We start from the raw sequence: 18,378 nt of genomic DNA, 5'->3' as shown, positions 1-18,378 counted from the left end.
AATGCAGAGAAGTGTGAAGACAAGACTGCAAGTGCTTCTCAAGCAACACGCCCGCGCTCATCAATATGCACATTATTATTTTTCAGCTTCGGGAAGTTCCCCCCCCCCCCCCCCCCCCGCCCATCTGTTCATTGTTTTTGTGCAACTCTATTATTGAGTCGACTTGTTTTACTTTAGGGTTGACCGACTCCGAGTGAACACGCAAAAAAAAAAAAAATAAATGCTGCAACAGGCAGGCAAATTTTAAACATTTTGTAAAGATGAATGAAAAATCCCAGCAGACATTCACTAAAAACGGCGTCGTGTTCGTAGTGATTCTCAAAGTGTGCTATGCGTGCCAAGCACTGAATTAACTATTCAAACTGTGCATAATGTTACAGTGGCTTGAACTTATTTTCAAATAAAGCACAGTACATTTACACACAATTCAGTTGTATTTAACTCTGAACTACAATATATGTAATTTATTTACATTTAATCTTAGAACTGCATCTTTTCAGACATTTATAAAGTTATGATTTTTATTGAACTTATGTTGTCATTTTACTGCAATCATTGTTTAAGTATGTTTTTGTTTGGTTTTGTTTTGCTGCATTTAAGCAGTGTTGCGTTGCACATAATGTTACAGTGGCTTACAATAATGTTAAAACCTTTTTTTTTTTTTTTTTTTTTTTTACACTTGGGCCTACTACGCTACTGTATTTTAATGTTGTCTTGATAGCGGTGCTTGGAGAGTTACGGTATATTTTATTTTTGAGGTGGTAAACGGTGTAAAAAAAAAAAAAAAAGTTTCCCCAGGACTGATTTACTGGCTTGGAAAAAGTGTCTATGAATGTTAAGAAATTGCTTCTCATAACAGAAAGGAATGAGCCGACTTGGCTGACAGAATGCTTGCCTTTCTACTTAAATGCAAGAGTGTGAATACTTTTGCAAACCCCTGACCTAATTAACCGCCCCAAAATCTCTCAGTAGTCACACCGTAAAGGATTTTTGTGTTGAAATTGCACTGGAATGAACGCTTGACTCTCAGCATCCCTCCAAGTGACGTCAGAGGGTTGTTGAGGTATTCATATGTGGGTGAGTTTCACCAGATTAGAAGAACCACTTCCAGGTCCACAATGGAGGAGGAAGGTACTGGACCTTTGTGCACTTTGGGCGTCCACTATTCCCTGGGATTCTTTTTAAGAGGAGCTCGGTCCAAGTAATAACTCCGGTGGACCACATGTTTGCAGCACAGTCGATGAGGAAGAGGAGGAGGAGGAGGGTGGTGATGATGATGAAGAGGACGGGTCCAATGGAGCGCCATGCAGAACCTTGAGCCCCCATGGAGACATGGCACAGCGGTTCCTGTCGTCCGCCTTCATGCTGACCGTCTCGCTGTCGTGCACCTACCTGTGCTACAGCATCATCTTCGGCCGCACCGCCGTCATCTCGGGCCGGCCGTACGAGGGGAGCCGATGCCCGCCGAGCCCCAACGCGGCCGGGAAGAAACTTCTCGGCCAGTCGGAGCAGTGTGCCCGGCTGCCGGGGGTCCGCGCCGCCGCAGCCCAGCCCGGCGGTGTCGGTCCTCCTCCTCCTCCTCCTTCTTCTGCGCCGCGCTGGGTGAAAAACTCGAGTTCGGCGCAAAGGTACGGACAAAAAAAACTCCCCGGCGCCTTAATAGTGGGAGTGAAGAAAGGAGGAACCAGGGCGGTGCTGGAGTTCATTCGCATCCATCCAGATGTGCGCGCGCTCGGAACCGAGCCACATTTTTTCGACCGCAACTACGACCGAGGACTGGACTGGTACAGGTGGGCAAAGGCCAACTTTTCACAGTTGAAACATTCATTTCATTTTCGTTTGCGTTCATTCTTGCTTGTGCGTACTTTTGTACCTTTGGGGAAACCGGTGTAATTGGTAAAGTACCACTCAAAGTTGAAATGTCTATGCGATGTCTGTGTGCGGGAATGCAGACACATCTGACGTCATATACCCGTGAATATGTAACGTCAGTTAACAGACATAGAATTAGAATTGAATGGAATATTTTGCAGCTACAGCGAAATGGTGTGCAAGTCCAAGACGAGCCTAAATGATGCAGTGCAAATTGCAGTAGGGACGAGTAGATTAAAGTAATATATGGGAAAGTTGCCCTCAAGCCTGCTACTCAAAATTTGTATTTATGAACCTATAGTGAATTTGAAATGTCCATGAACTCGTTCACTGCCAGCCTTCGCAGTTAACATGAATATTTGACTTCTAAAGCCGTCAATAGCAGTGAATGTGTTCATGTGATATCTACTTTTATGTACTGTGCAATCTCTCAAATCGAATACCAGTGAAGTTGCACAATTTTAAAATGTGTCATTTTTGTCTATTCAAGCAACAAGCGCTAATGCTGCGTTCATTAAAAATGGGAAATTGGAAATTTGGATAGACCCATAGCAAACGTGACATCAGTTTATAATATAACGCTATGAACTGTGCAATTTCTAGTCAAACTCACGTGAAGTCTGATTGTGTGGAGTGTGTAACTTTGTTGTAGTCTACCCAGGGAAAATGCTGCATTGGGGAAAACTGGGAAATCAGAAAAGCACGGTGGAATGCCACTTAGGTGTTTTTTTTTCTTCCAATGAACAGAAAAGTGAAAACCAGTTTACGTTCCAGACCCAAAAGGTGCAAAGCCACAATATAGAGAGACCATATTAATATACATAATTAAAAAAAATATATAGTCCTACCCCTCACACATGAATCGAAACTCTGCTAGCTTAATTCAAACATACTGTATAACGCAAATTGTAATAGACAAGCTAAAGCACTTGTCCAAAACCGTTTTTTTCTGCCATGGGCCGGTTCAGGCAAGGGCTTATACTGTATTTGGCGGACCGGCATACGAGGGGGGTTCACGATCGTAAGATATTCCCCAAATCCTCAACGGTGTGTGTGTCCTGATCCGAACGTAATCGTTGACGGCAGGTGGGGCGGGGTGACGGAATGTCCCAATCGGAGGCTAAATGCTCAACAGGGTATGCTGTGCCCGTCTCCCGGGCAAAAAAAAATATATAGAATAATAAGAAAAACATTTTTGTCTGTTGGTCTATGTCTATCGGTATGGCCCAGTACTGCTCCGCAGACCGGTGGTTGGTCACCACTTTATTTTCTCTAGCGTGTGTGATATTAACTCAGTCCTCACTTCTTTCTTTTGAATTTTGAATCTCTCAGCATTCAAAACAAGTTTTTTTTTTTTTTGCTCCCGCACGTGACTAGTTAGCTCATCCGCCTCCCGGTTCAGAGGTTGCGGGTTCAAATCTGGGCGCCGGCCTTCATGTGTGGAGTTTGCATGTCAGCACCAACGACACAGTCGTCCCGCGGGCTAGCGACGTTTACAACACTCCCTCACAGAAGGATTTTGACTGGCCGAGCATGTGTACAAGTCCAAACGAAGGACGTCGGACAAACACGTGCGCAGACTACAAACGACGGCGTTCAAACATTCTGGGCGTCATGTTTCATTATGTTTGATGCTCGGAAGCGTACGCGTCGCACAGTCTTCTGGAAAACACGCCACAGTGCAACGTGAGCAAGTGAAGTGTTGAAGGCTGGAGTGATGATGTCTATGCAAAAAAAAAAATAAAAAATGACAGCCATCGAGTCAAACTCAATCGTTGTTGGCCAAGTAACACTTGTGTTTTGACGGCGTCATCTTTACTCAAATCCACTTAAATTGACACTTTAATTTCAGACTCTCACAGCGTCTTTGTTTGATGAATGACTCCCATAATCAATTACCCATTGATTTTCACTCTGCTGGAATTCCTTATATTTTCAAATTGAATTTCATTCCTGACCTCAGCATCAATTGCTCGAGAGTAGCTAATCGGAGTATCTCCAGTGCTGAGTTGGGTAAGATATGTATCTCTGCCAACAAAACATTCACCATACAGTACGTATGGAGATTGTCCTGGCGCCATGCAGTTGACTCCAGTTACGATCCAAGTCACTCCAATTACGATGTGGTTCGTTCCACTTACAGGACGATACTATTCACTCCAAATACGATACAATTCACTCCGATAATGATATAGTTCAATTATGATGCAATGCAATGCACTTCAATTACAATACAATGCTCTCAATTCCGATACAATTCGCTTCGATTACGGTGCGATTCACTCCCACATAGGCAATGTGAGTCACACCAATTACAATGGAAAGCTCACTCATTACATTATGATTCACTTCAATGACGACACAACTCACATCAAACATGATACGATTCACTGCAATTGTATGGTTCACTCCAATTATGATACAATTCACTTCAAGCATAATATGGTTCCCTCCAATCACGATATGATTCACTGCAATCATGATACAATTCATTCCACTTAGGATAAAATATGAGTTACTCCAATTACGATATGGTTCACTCCAATTATGGTCCGTTTCACTTCAATCTCGATACGATTCACATCAATGACCATACGATTAACTGCAATCCCGATATAGGGTTCACTCCTATTTCGATATGATACGATTCACTCCGATCATGATATGTTCGTGTCGATTACGATGTGATATGATTCACTCCAATTACGATAAATTGCACTCAATTAAAACAATTCACTCTAATTGCGATCCAATTCAGTCCAATCATTATATAGTTAAATTACGATGTGATACAATTCACTCCATTGATGATATGGTTCACTCTGATTCCGATTTACTACAATTCACTTCAGTTACAAGCTCAGATTCAATTCACTCACATTACAATCCAATTCACTCCAATCATGGTTCAACTGTAATGCGATAAGATTCACTCCAATCATGATATGTTAACTCCAATTATGATGCGATATGATTCACTCCATTTATGATGCGATTGATTACACTTAATATACAATTTCATCATGAGATGGCTCACTCCAATTACGATAACAGTTCACCTCAATCACGATATGGTTCACTGCAAACATCATACAATTCACTCCACTTTCAATAAAATATGATTCATATTAATTACGATATGGTTCACTCCAATTACGATGATTCACACCAATTACGATACAACACAATTCACTCTAATTACAGCCTGATTCACTTCGATAACAATAAAATCCAATTGATTCAAATTAAATTACAATACAATTCACTCCAATTATATGATGTGATTCACTCCAATTACCATATGATAACCGATTTCACCTTTGTACATTCCTCTGGTTAATAATGCCGAATGATGGTGTAATGTGCACTTTTCTTCACTTAAACGAGAACAATCTCACTTCCTGCCCTCGTCGAGTTTTTTTCTGAACCGTCCCCCGCTAGAGCTCCCTGCTTCCCCAAGCCAATTAACGCAGACCCGGTGAGTATTCAGGTTCATACAACTTTGAACGCTTTTTTCCCAAAGAAGTGCATCCGAATCCAGTGAAATCAATAGAGCTGAGAGAGAGAGATGCCCTTTGAAGTCTCCAAGTTGTAGTTTGATCTGTTTGGGTGGAGGAGAACTGAATAACTGAATGTTAAACAGAATGTAAAGAGTAAATCACCTTTCTTATTTCATTGAATGAATAAAACAGACATGCATTTACATGGTTCCAGTCAAAACTCCTCTGTAAGCCGCAGTAATATTAGTCGTTCTCCACTGAGGATAAAAAATATTCGCCTGTGAGTATTGTTATATTATCTTTCTACATGTGTTTCTCCACTGTTTCTGTTCAAATCTCTGTTCCTTAAAGGGATATTACACCGTGAAACTGATGCTATTCGTTAACCCGACTATAGCATTTTGTATTGTTTGCTTGCATTAATCTAAATGGCCTTATCTAAAGCAAAGTTATGTGGTTGTTTTAAATATACAAAATGTACTTTTCTTAGTTTTAGGTTTCGTTTGACAGTAAACTTCAACTGAGAGTGGCAATAAACGGCGTGAAGCTTCTTTTTTGAAGAATGTATATTATTATCTGCCAAAGTGCTGATTGTTGTGAAGTGAGTTGAGTTGAAATTCACTTCACTGCCACCATATAGCGCTCCTACATCAAATTTTTGCTCGTACGTCAAAGCAAAGACATCAGCCGAATGACAGCTCGAAAAACTTGTAATTTTAAAAAAGGCACCCTGGTATTTTTGTAATTTTCATCTGGTGTCTTTGTAATTTGTGTGTAATATTTTGTAATTATTTTAAACTGTTATTTATCGTTATAATATTTTTCCCCAATTCTCTTTTTTCCAATACCTTTTTTTTTTTTTTTTTTTTGTATTTGCGTTACTAATACCTTGTGTTTTATTTTTTCTAATAATTGTGAAGTTTTCATCTAATGTCTTTCGTCTACAATACTTAACTATATTCCCCCCAAAAATTATATATATAATATATATGTATATCAGTTATTCCACAGTTGCTGGATTGTGGTACGATCAGTATCATATCGTATTGTGAGTTTCTCATCGGTTCCCATCTCTAGTACTACCACAATAAATAGTCCATATATGCTTGAATGCGCTCCTACATATATATCACCCTGCAGCAGGCAGATAATGTGATCTCAGCAGTTAGCAATGCTGAGATTGCGTTTTAACATCCCCCCCCCCCTTCTTCCTCGTTGGTAAACCGGCGTGTCCGCCGAGATCAAATCCTGCCTGAACTCTACCGCCTGTGTCCCTGCATCCTTTTGAAAATAGCCAACATCCATGGCAGGAGTGAAGCCAGGCAAGATGCATCTCTACCTATAAATACCCCTTGACTGCCACATTGCTGGAGGCTGTACAGTAAACTCATTCATGCTCCTGTACATCTAAAGTTGTTGCTGGTGCTGCTACTTAAATTCAAGGTTTAAGGTGATCATAATTGAAATGATAATTATGGAAATTGGATTCTTCTTTGCTTGGTCGTGCCCCCCCCCCCCCCCCCCCCCCTGGAATATTTTGAAAATTCAACCTGCAAAAACGGTATAGATTAGCAACATGGAATTTGGTAGGAATATCTATCATGAGTAGACCCACAAAAAATTCTCAAGGCCACATGCCAGAAAAGACAGGAAGTTTTCCATTTTGGCTTAAAGCGGGCATTTTTGTTCAGTAGCGCTTTGTTAATTTTTGATAATCCAGCCCCCGAAGCCAGTTTCACTGAGCAACATGAGATTTGGTAGGACTGTCAATCATGAAATGATTCCCTGAGGAGACCCGCGAAAATGTCTCAAGAAGCCATGCCCAAAAAGACGAGGGAAGTCTGCCATTTTAGTTTGAAGCGGCCATTTTAGTTTTTTTTTTTTTTTTGCCATTTTAACGGGTTCCTTCACAAACCAACTTGTCCAAGAGATTTTCTTCAGTTGCTACAGGATTTGAACCATGTATACTAAACGTATGCGTGACACGAAATTGCAGAAAATTTGAGTATTCATCATTGTTGTGCGGGCGGAGCATGGTGGCGAAATTGAATGACTCCTATCGTGATGCATAGGTTGGCGTTGTTCAGGTGGAAGCCTTTCAGCGCAACCTGGGACAAAACCAGGAAGAAGAAAGCTACCCAAATAAAAGCGGTAGCTGCTCAGTTGTCCGCATGACGATCATCTGTGCTTCTTATTTGTAAACAAGTCATGTTCACTAGATGAATGTACTAACTATCACTATCCCCAAATGTGTTTGTGTGAATTTTGCAAGCTTGACTTCCGTTAATTCCGTTAAGATTCCATGCGGAATGTGCCATTCGGCTGATTCGTTTTTCGTGCTGCCTGTTAATGTGACATCCCTTAAATTTGTTTCAATTCAATGTCTTATTGCTCAAGTAGAGCAAATGTCCGTCATTTCCCTCCGCACTGCAAACCATGAATAATTGTTATTCCAAAGTAAGGGCCTGCGGTGAGAGAACGAGCATTTCAAGGTCAAGTGTGTCGTGCGGCTTTTTTTTTTATGTGTGTTGCAGAACTACTTTTTCTTTTAACTTGCATGTATCACTTTTTATCTGAGCTGAACCCTCCACAGTCGAAAAGTCTTGCATTTGATTCATGACCGGCCGTCTTTAATGCTCTAATTTTAGAGTGATACTTTAATAATGGAGCAGCTCTCGACATTCTATCTGTCATATCGGGAAAAGAGGAAGATGCCTTTTTTGTCTTCTTCTTTTTTTTTTTTTTTTTTTTTTTTTTTTTTTTTTACGAGGTGCAGCAACTGAGACTTTATGAGAATCATTCAAGTTGAGGACATTTTCCCTCCGCGTTCAACCTTAGCTTTATTCCGTTCACGGTGTGTCAGCCTTTCAGGGCATTTGAGGACAAATGGGGCATGGTTCCTCTCCCCCCCCCCCCCCCTAAGTTAGTTTCTTCAAGTGGGGAGAGAACTCCATTTGGACTGCATGAGTGTTACAATGCTCCTCTGACACCTGTATTTTCCTGTACACTACATCAGTAGTCATGGCTGCATAACAAAAGAAAGGGACTCAGGACAAAAAAAGAGCCAATGACATACCTTTAAGACCTTGTCCTACATTTTACTGTTTAGTTGAGGATCTCAAGAGAACACACAGCCTTGACTTTGGGGCTGCAGGGCTGCGTATTGTTTAATGGGCGTCATTATTATTACTTACAAAGACAAGTCGTTGTTGTCCAAAAAGAGACAAAAGCCATTCTTTCTATTTTGATTCAACACAAAGAAGAATTTTAAGAGCAATTTGCCCATGTATGTTGCATGAACAGCCCCATTGTCAGTTACTTTTTTTCCTAACCAAATTGTTACGCTTTCCAGTTAAACCAGCATTTATCAGTATTAGTGTTGAAAAAAACCTCCCTTTGTGTCTGGTCAATAAGGCTTCCCATATTTTGCAGCTGGGTCCTTCAAAGACAAACTTGCCCTTGAAGGACCTGTAAAGTAAACTCAGATTTACTTATTAATACAGTTAAATGTTTGAAGATAAGACGAACTTGATCACCTTCTGCAGTTATCCAGCGTAATTGTAATTGTGCGGTTAGCTAGTTAGCTATGCCCTCGCCTCAAAAGTACGTCTTCAGATCGTCCGCCGGCCTGGCTTCTTTAGAGCGCCTCGTCATGGGCCATCGGTGCATGCTCGTCACACAGAAAAAAGATGGAAAAGCGTGGAGGGGGAATTCATTTTTTTCTAAGTCAAATCAATTCCAACTTGACTGTCACTTGTGGCAGCCTCCCTTTGAGCTGAACTCTTCCCAAATCCATCTGATCGGTTGCCTCTCTCATTTTGTAGCTCTCCTCGCTTCATTCGTTCAGCTGTGCTCTCGCTGCAAACATGAAGACAGATGACTCTACACGGCGCACTTTTAATTTCAAGGCCCAATGAAGTGACAACCATACATTCAGAGTTCGATTGTTGGTGAGGAGATGAGTCAGAGATGACCTTTTACTCTTTGTGCTGGACCTCCACTTCTGTTCACACAACATATGGCGTATTGCTGTTTGAAATTCTTGGGCCACCATTGGATTTAATGTTTTAGCAATGCTTTTATAGCCATTGGTAACTCGAACAGAAGTGGGCAAAATATAGGCGCTCTGTTCTGTAATCCGGCACCCTGGGGATTTTAGCAAGAGTCCCATAATATTTGTTGCATTAATTGAACTTCTTTTTTCTAAAATTGGTTGATTCAAATGTATTAATTCATTTTGGATTGAATATTTTTATTGACACCTAAGAACATTTAAGAGTCTTCACGAATCCTAGCATGCTTGTTTTTGGAATGTGTGAGTTAGCCAGAGTACCCGCAGAAAACCCAGACAGGCACGGGGAGACTATGCAAACTCCACACAGGGAGGCCGGTGTGTTGTTCAGTTTTGTGGGGTTAGTTGTACATGGGGATTTGTAATATGTAATGTTGATTTTGTGATTTTAGAGTTCCTGTACCTCGTTTGGATAGCAGGGAGCGCCAGATAGCAGGAAAGCTAATTATTGGTTAATTAATTTATTATAAATTTTAGTAAAATACATAATTTTACACATACCTTTAACATGTTTTTTTTAAATCACAATAATTAATTATTAATAAAAACTAAATCAAATCAATTACTGCAAGTGGCTAGTGACAAGCCAGGGTGTGCTTGCTCGCGCTCATTATAAATTACTATTTATAAAAGGGAAGGAATTATGTTGTTATTAAAATAAACAGTTTTACATTCAAATGTAAACTTTTTTTTTAAAAGGGGAGCTAAACTAAGTTTTTGCAAAAATACTTTGTATGTGCCGCCACTAGTCTATACACGGTATTCTGATTAATATTGCGTTCGTGTGATGAGAATTAAGCGATTAATTACTCAATTTTCTTCTAGCTCAGGGGGCCGCCATGTTGTGCAATATCGCCCTCTGCTGTCGACCGAAATTAAAGCCACAACTGCTCTCGCTGGCTTTGCAAACGTCACATGGTAAACAGGTAACAGATTCCCCGTTATGCTGCGATAACTAGCACAACTATGAGTTGATGACATGATACTTTGAACCCAAACTTGATGAAATTATGTTCAAACTATCATGTCATCAACCCGTAGTTATGCTAGTTTTCGCAGCATCCATGGGGAGTGTTGCGGGAAGAAGCCTCATCAACAATCCCCAACTCACCTCTTGTAGCCGCAAAAGGGGCCTCGCTCTGTGTGTCCCAATACGTTTGTCCACATAGCGTATACTAATTAGGCAGACGACCACAGTCGCCATGTTGTTGTGGTATAAGTCCCTTGTTAGCCCGGTGGAGATGCACACTGCGGCGGTATCGCAGCGTAATAGGGAGTCCTTGCTACTTTGAATTAAAAGACATGGGTGTCGTCTTCTTCCATAACGATGCAACTGCGTCCCGGAGGGAAGCGAGCGCGAACCCTGAGACCTCGCGCTTCCCTGGCGCGTCGAAGCAGCTAGATAAATCGTGGAGCAACAGCCGCCGGGCGCTCTCGGAGGTCGCTTCGGTAGTGAGCGCTCATTAAGTGAGGGAGCAGCGAGCGCCATGAGTTCCGCTCTTGACCCAAAGTACCTGTGGAGGAGCTTTCTAGAAGGGCGCCTGTTGTTGTTTCCTCCTTCTCCCTGAGCGTTTCACATCAGTACATATCACGAATAGTTAATAATTAAAATAGTACCATCCCCAACATTCTCTTCATTTCGTAGCATTCATCTTGGCTGCACTGCTTCCAGTACATGTTCTTTCTGTATGTGGTTGTTAGATTATTATAATTTCAGATTTCAACCTCTTTGTGTTTCCGTGTCATTCTAATCTGCCCAGGGCCTTCAGAATCGGTAGCGCTGGCCGATGTAACTGAAACAATATTGACAACGGGACTGTTTATTAAATAAATCAGATTTCAAATTCAACTCTAAACAACGTCAGCATTTTCAAGTTCGACTACCCAAATTCTTTTGTTACGATATGTACACTTTTATGCATTTAATAATCAGCATCTTTGTTGACTCTTTTTTATGTAAAGGTCCCATGTCACACCTTTTTAAAAAAAACATTCTTTTATCATCTTTGATGTCCTTTTATCAGGTTTACAAGATCATTTATGTTGGAAATGCCCAGGATGCCCTTTTTCAAGCTATTCTAGTTGGTCTTAAACGCTTGGAAGCTGAGACTGATTGATTTCTCATTAATATTCAAACTATAAGTCAGCTTTGCTCTGATTGGATCACTTTTCTCCTGAATTTGAATATGGATTATGACCACCACAGCAGCGTTCACACCGAACGTCTACTCACGTTCATTTGTACTTCACGTACCGGAGAAGAGGAGGGGCTTCTTCTCTGTAACTTAAAATGGAACACTGGACTAAATTTAGATTATAATATTGAACATTAAAGCGGCTCAGAAAATGGATAGATGGATAATGAAGATTATTTTTGAGGACAGAACATGTCAGATTGTTATTTTTCTAAATAAGAAGTCTCAAGGTCAAAGGGATCATTAGTGCACGAAAGTGTGGATTCACAGTCACAAGACACAACATTAGGTACACCTGCTCACTCCAATACAACCAAGAATTGAACTAATGTAGTTAAGATAATTAGATCGTGCACCTAATGAGGTGTCCAGTATAGCGAAGGTAAGCATGCAGTCTTTTTCTAATAGATTGTCCAATGCTCATTAAATGCAATGCACATCGTAACTAGATAATGTAGAATTAACTATTAACAACCTCCCCCTTCTAATGGCGCACTCATTGTAAACTAATGAATATTAAAAATGCTGGATGTATAATTGTGTATCTCATTAAGTATTTACCACTAATTAAAGTTGTCACACAGGTGAGTACACAGCGCGCAATTACCGCATCATTCAAGCAGTTTTGAGCAGCAGCACAGTTTCTGTGTTAACAGCATCGAACGCACTGTCCTCGCCTCACTCGAGTTCATTTTCCCCGAGTCATTAAAATGTCACTGCCAAGCCTCCTAATGCATCTTGACTTAAACTTTAATTCACCGCCAACTCGGTGTGTGTAATAATAAGATAAAGATTTAGGGCTTTTACAAAATATACCATATGTGATTGTTTTTCTTAGTATCTGTGCATTTTTTATCAGCTTTGCGTTTTTGTACCTTTGTACTTGCACAAATCGTGTATGCAGCTTCGTTAGTTTGTAAGGCAGTTGGTTTGGTTGTAGGTCAGTCAGTCGGTTTGTAGATCAATGACGCATCGTTTAACGGAGGAGAAGCCATTAAATTTTGATGCAGATCTGGTTGGACATTTTTGCCGTAAAAAATAAGGTAAACAAAATTTGGGGAGCAGCCTGATTGCGTATTCCAGACATGAATTGTGTGAAATAATTATTTCGTTCATTTGTCAGTCAGGCGGTCGATCGATTTGTCAGTCGGTCTGTCTTTCAGGCAACCAGTTACAGTGGTTCGTCAGTTAGTCAGTTTGTAAGGCCGTTAGTTGGTCGAGCAGTCAGCGCGTCGGTCAATAAACCGGCTGCTCATTTGGTCAGTCAGTTGGTCCGACTGTAAGTCAATCAGTCAGTTAGTTGGTAGGTATGCTTTTTTTATCAGTTGCTTAGCGGATTGTTTGGTTTCTCGATCGGTCTCTGGGTCGGTTAGGTAATTTGTAAGTCAGTCGGTCAATTGGCAGGCTGGTGGGTTGGTCTGTCTGTCTGTCTTGCTGATCGATGGTGCATGGATATAATCAATTTTGATACAGATTGTAAGTTAGCCAGTCAGCCAATCGGTTGGCTGGTGTGTCAGTTAGTCTGTTGGGCAGTTGGTTGGTCAGTTAGTTTGTAGATCAGTGGTACAATGATTGGGGAAGGGCCTGTTAAATTTTGGTGCAGATTGTAAGTTCATTGGTTAGTTAGTCTGTCAGTCAGTCGGTTAGATGGTTGCTTGGTCGGTCAGTTGATTAGTCTTTTAGTTTGTAGATCAGGTTCATGGATCAGGGAAGGACCCATTCAATTTGACTGCAGATCTGGGTGTCCCTTTTTGCTGTTACAGTCCGCAAGTATTGCGACCGAGTCGGAGAGTGACCCAACGGATACAACAAAGGGAGCTGTGATGAGCTTGATGTGTGTGACAGTTTGAACCCAGTTTTTCTTTAGTCTCATTACTGCTGCCTACAGGATTTGGATTCAAAGGTATCACCAGGATAATACCTATCATTAATTTCTTCAATTTGAATACAGCTCTTGAAATGGACCTCATTAGTCCTGTGTTCATAGTATCCAGGAAAGGAATGCAGACAGTTCAGTAGAATAAGCTAGTGTGTTTCTAAGTAACCTGTCGGTGTTGTACTATTTCAAGAACACCATCTGTGGCATTGTCAGCCCACTTGTGTGTGCTTTGACAGCTTGCAGAAGACACCTTCCATGCCACAGTTGCAATCGTCACCACAAATGTACGCACACCTGTGAAAAGTGTTCGAGAGTTTCCGTCTGCTCGGAAAAAAGCTGCCATTCTCATGAAAGATTAATTGTTTGATCTCCGGGCCCTGAAGCTCCAGGGCCCCCGACGACACGGGATGAATAAAGCGAAACGGATCGATAGCGGTGAGACTTTAGAGGTAACCTATGGCTGGAGTTTGAAAGGTTAGCTTTTAATCGAAGCCTGCCCACACTCATAATGAACAAATGTCATCTTTAATCATCCACACACTGATGCGCAGTTCCTGGAGAAATGGCAAGACAATGCAATGACACTTTGTGGTGTGGAAAGTAGAGTTATTACTTTTACAGCATTTACTACTTGTTGTCGTCTGCAGTTGTCACTTTAACTTTAACCTTCAGTACAGTATTTGTAGTCATAGTAGCCACAGGGCCTACTATAACTATTACTTCTATAAACAACTTTTTGTGTTCTGTTTTTCCCCTCAAGGGGTCTCATGCCAAGAACACTGGACAGTCAGATTACGTTGGAGAAGACCCCCAGCTACTTTGTCACCAGGGAGGCACCCCGCCGCATCTGCAGCATGTCCCAGCAGACCAAGCTGATCGTGGTGGTACGCAACCCGGTCACCCGGGCCATCTCAGACTACACGCAGACTCTGTCTAAGAAGCCCGACATCCCCACTTTTGAGGATCTGGCCTTCAAGAACAGGAGCCTGGGCGTCGTGGACACCTCGTGGAATGCCATCCGCATCGGAATGTACATCCTGCACCTGGAGAACTGGCTGCGCTACTTCCGCCTCTCGCAGATGCACTTTGTAAGCGGCGAGCGGCTCATTACGGACCCGGCGGGCGAGATGGGCCGCATTCAGGACTTCCTGGGACTCAAGCGGATCATCTCGGACAAGCACTTCTACTTCAACAGGACCAAGGGCTTCCCGTGTCTGAAGAAGCCAGAGAGCAGCGGGCAGCCTCGCTGCTTGGGGAAATCCAAGGGCAGGACTCACGTGCAAATACAGCGGGAGGTCATCGAGCAACTGCAGGAGTTTTATAGACCCTTCAACGTCAAGTTCTTCGAAACGGTCGGACAGGACTTCAAATGGGATTGAAGAGGAATTTCTACTTGGCCTAGTACCAATACTTTGCCTTGAAACTCCTGAAAACTTTCTAGAAGCTGCTTGACAAAACAAGTTCTCCCAAAGACCTGATGATCAATCAAACCAGGAATTGAATGTGTCGCAGGAAGTTCTACGTGCTCAAATATAAATCATTTGCCCTACAACCCCGACATCTTTATGGAAGTTGCTTGACAAAATGAGCTCACGGACCAGGGATCGAATGTGTCAGGAAGATTTTGAAGAAGTGAATATGATTTCATCCTGAAACCAGACGAAATGTACAGGAATAGTAACGGACCACGCTGTGGGAATGAATGTGTCACACATAAACTGGAAGCTGTAAGCATTTAAATACAAACACTAAACCCTGAAATATTTATGTAAGACGCTTGACAAGATAAAGATGAACTCATCCCAAAAACAGATGGTATGTACAGGAACAGGAACAAACATTAAAGCCGTGAATCATTTAGGAAGACGTTGACAAATAAAATTAAAAGCTCATCGAAAAACTGACGGTATTTGCAGGAACAGTAACAAGCTATGCTGGGGGATTGAATGTGTCACCCAAAAACAGGAAGTTTGCGCTCAAATAAAACGATTTGCCCTTCAACCCATGAACTCTCTATGAAAGCTGCTTGACAAAAGGTTCTCGTACAAAAACTAGATGATATGTACAGGAACAGTAACAAACCTTCCCTTTGGGATTTAATGTGTCAGCCACAAACAGGAAGTTGTATGCGTTCATACATATAAATATTTAGCCCTGCAAGCCCTTAAATCTTTCAGGAGGATGTTGACAAAATCTGATCTCAACCAGACATGTTTACCGGAGTAGTTACGAACAATGTCGTGGGAATTAATGCATCTCACACAAACGGGAAGTTCTATGCACTCCAAATAAATATTTTGCTCTTAAATCTCTGCAAACGTTAAGGAAGACATTTGTTGACAAAGTGATTCTGATCTCATCTAACAAACCAAGCAGCGGGATTGAATGTGTCACGAGCGAACAGGAACTTGGATGTGTTCAGATACCAAAACTTTGCTCTAAAACTCCTGAAATCTTTTTGGAAGATGCTTGGAAAAAATAAAAAATAATAAATCCAGAAATTAGGCCATATTAACAGGAACAGTAACGAACCATGCTGTGTGTTTTTGTTGTTGTTGTTTTTTGTTTTTTTTGGGTGCCATGTCTTCACCAAATGCTTCAGTTTGGTGAAGGTGTATGGGGTACCAAAATAACTGATCCACATCGTCCCACCAAACAAAATGGTAGGGCACATCAAGGGCGGAGCTACACACACCGCAGTCCCTTGATTGGTCGACAGAGAATGGTCACTTCTGTCTGACAATGGTCAGTGAGTCGAACCGAACTGGAACCCTTTGTAGAAATGTGGCTAAAGATGCCATTTAGTTCCAAAAAATATACAATTCAAATAAATTACAGCTGTCCTATGCTTGTAAATTAGCAGAAGAGCTGCATTAATTCATCAAGGCCTCTGTTTGCTTGTGCCTCACATTCATGCGAATGGCGCCACTTTAATATTCATTCGCTCTGATTGCTTTCCGACGCGCTCGGAATACACCGCTAGTTTTCGCTATTGGTGAGTTCCCCACATGGACTGTCAGTTATTAGATTTGTCTCAATGACAAAATTAAAAGCCACACAAACAAATGTTTGCTGTTTACCGGACTGCAGTTCTTTGTATTCCTACCTGATGCTCCAACGATTGCCTCAATAGCCGACCGTGTGCTTGTACTGCACGGACCGTCCGCCGATATCAACTGATTTTGAATATCTGACACAAGGTGGTTGAGGTGGGTTAGTTGAAGTTAAAATCAATACGTGTTCACTGCGCTGTCTGGCTGATCTTCACACTCTGGGATAATTGGCTCCTGTAAAAACAAACCGAGAGCACTATTGATTTTGATATCTCCCAAACGATAGCTTGCAGTATGTCAAAGTTGAAACAATATGTGCGTTTTATGGGCAAAAGCTTTTTGACTGCTCTTCAACTTTCAAAAACTCCTATGCTAAAGCAAGAACCCTACTTATTTTCAGACTTATCTTCAGACTCCCAGGGTTCAGAATGATACTGCATTTTAAGTCTGACTGAAGACCAGCAAGGTAGTCATTGACAAAGTTTAAACAATACCTGGTTTTTTTTTTTTTTTTTTTTACGTGTTTTATAGGAGAAAGCTTTTTGATTGATCAACTTTCATGAGCTCCTACACCTAAACAAGAATCCTACTGATTTTCAGATTGATCTTCAGACACCCATGGTTCAGAACCCTATTCATTTCTTACATCTGACAAAAGGTGGAAAAGGTAGTCAAAATCGATTTATGTTCTCTGGACTTTTCCACTGATTTTCAGACTGTTTGGGGTCATTGTCAAATCAAGAAGACATTTTTTTTTTTTCTCCCCAGACTCTGGTTTATTGTCCAATGTCAAAGAAAGAACACTACTGATTTTGACCATCTGACACAAGATGAGCTGGGTGCATTTGATCGTATTACCACTAAACACAAAATGATAGCCTTAAACTCACTCTGACTGTGAGTTTTCTACTTTGAAATTTTTGATTGACAGGTCAATCGCGTCGGGTGTCTGCGTCTCGCCGAGCCGTCAGCGGCAGACGCGTCGTGTTTTGCAACTTTATCTCGCGCCGATTAATTACTTTTTTCCCCCCTCCTCCCTCCCCGCCAAACCGAGAAAGCTGGAGGCTTTATGACATGACATTCACAAAGTTGGGGTGATGCGAAACTTTCCGTTTGACAAGGGATAAAAACCTGCACAGCGCAACAATTTGGGGGAAATCTTCATACGTCCTATCTAGTGTTCATTTGCCTACTAATCCAGGCCTCAGATTGTCAAAATAGACATACAGTATATTCAAAGTGAGAGCAGAGTACTGATAATGAATGCAGAGCTTCAGGGATGGACGCTATAAAGGAAAAAGCAATCAGTGAGATGATATTCCAACTTGTCATGGCGTCCGCTCAGTCTTTTTATTATTATTATTATTATTATTATTATTATTCTCCTCCAATTTCCAGAGAAAATGGGTTCAGTTCAGCCGGTGTCACCGTTCTTCGTCTGTCAGCGTCAACCTCGGAGTTAACATATTCATGTTTCACAACTTCCTCTTGGAATTATTGGCACTCGGAATCCACAAAGTGAGGTACAAACTAATGAGACCCAATGCAGGCAATGTATTAGCATTGTTTATTATTGTGGTTCCAGTTTTTCCTTTGCTCTAGATTAGAACTGCTTTGCATCACACTGAGAGCGGTTTCTAATATTTTGGTTACCTTTTTAGCTCCCTGAGAGGTTCAAGATGTTGATTTATAGTTTTGTTGATTTATTAAATTAATCTAATTAGAAAAGTGTCATTATTATTTTTCCCCCTAAAATATTTTTTCTTAAATTATTTTAATTTACAGAACAAAACAGAAGTATACTTTT

The 18,378-nt window shown here is 41.3% G+C and overlaps 1 protein-coding gene across 1 annotated transcript; it reads left to right on the top strand.

Moving 5' to 3' along the window:
• Positions 1-1,004: 1,004 nt before the first annotated feature.
• hs3st2 (heparan sulfate (glucosamine) 3-O-sulfotransferase 2) lies at positions 1,005-17,041 on the top strand. Its single transcript, XM_061750391.1, has 2 exons — positions 1,005-1,790; positions 14,279-17,041. Exons 1-2 carry the CDS (start codon positions 1,333-1,335, stop codon positions 14,895-14,897), a joined length of 1,077 nt encoding a protein of 358 aa, XP_061606375.1. The 5' UTR covers positions 1,005-1,332; the 3' UTR covers positions 14,898-17,041.
• Positions 17,042-18,378: the final 1,337 nt, after the last annotated feature.

The sequence above is a fragment of the Phyllopteryx taeniolatus genome, chromosome 16 (assembly GCF_024500385.1).
Source record: "Phyllopteryx taeniolatus isolate TA_2022b chromosome 16, UOR_Ptae_1.2, whole genome shotgun sequence".
Lineage (NCBI taxonomy): Eukaryota > Metazoa > Chordata > Actinopteri > Syngnathiformes > Syngnathidae > Phyllopteryx > Phyllopteryx taeniolatus.
The sequence above is the reverse complement of the archived record's forward strand: the minus strand, read 5'-3'. Positions and strand labels throughout refer to the sequence as shown.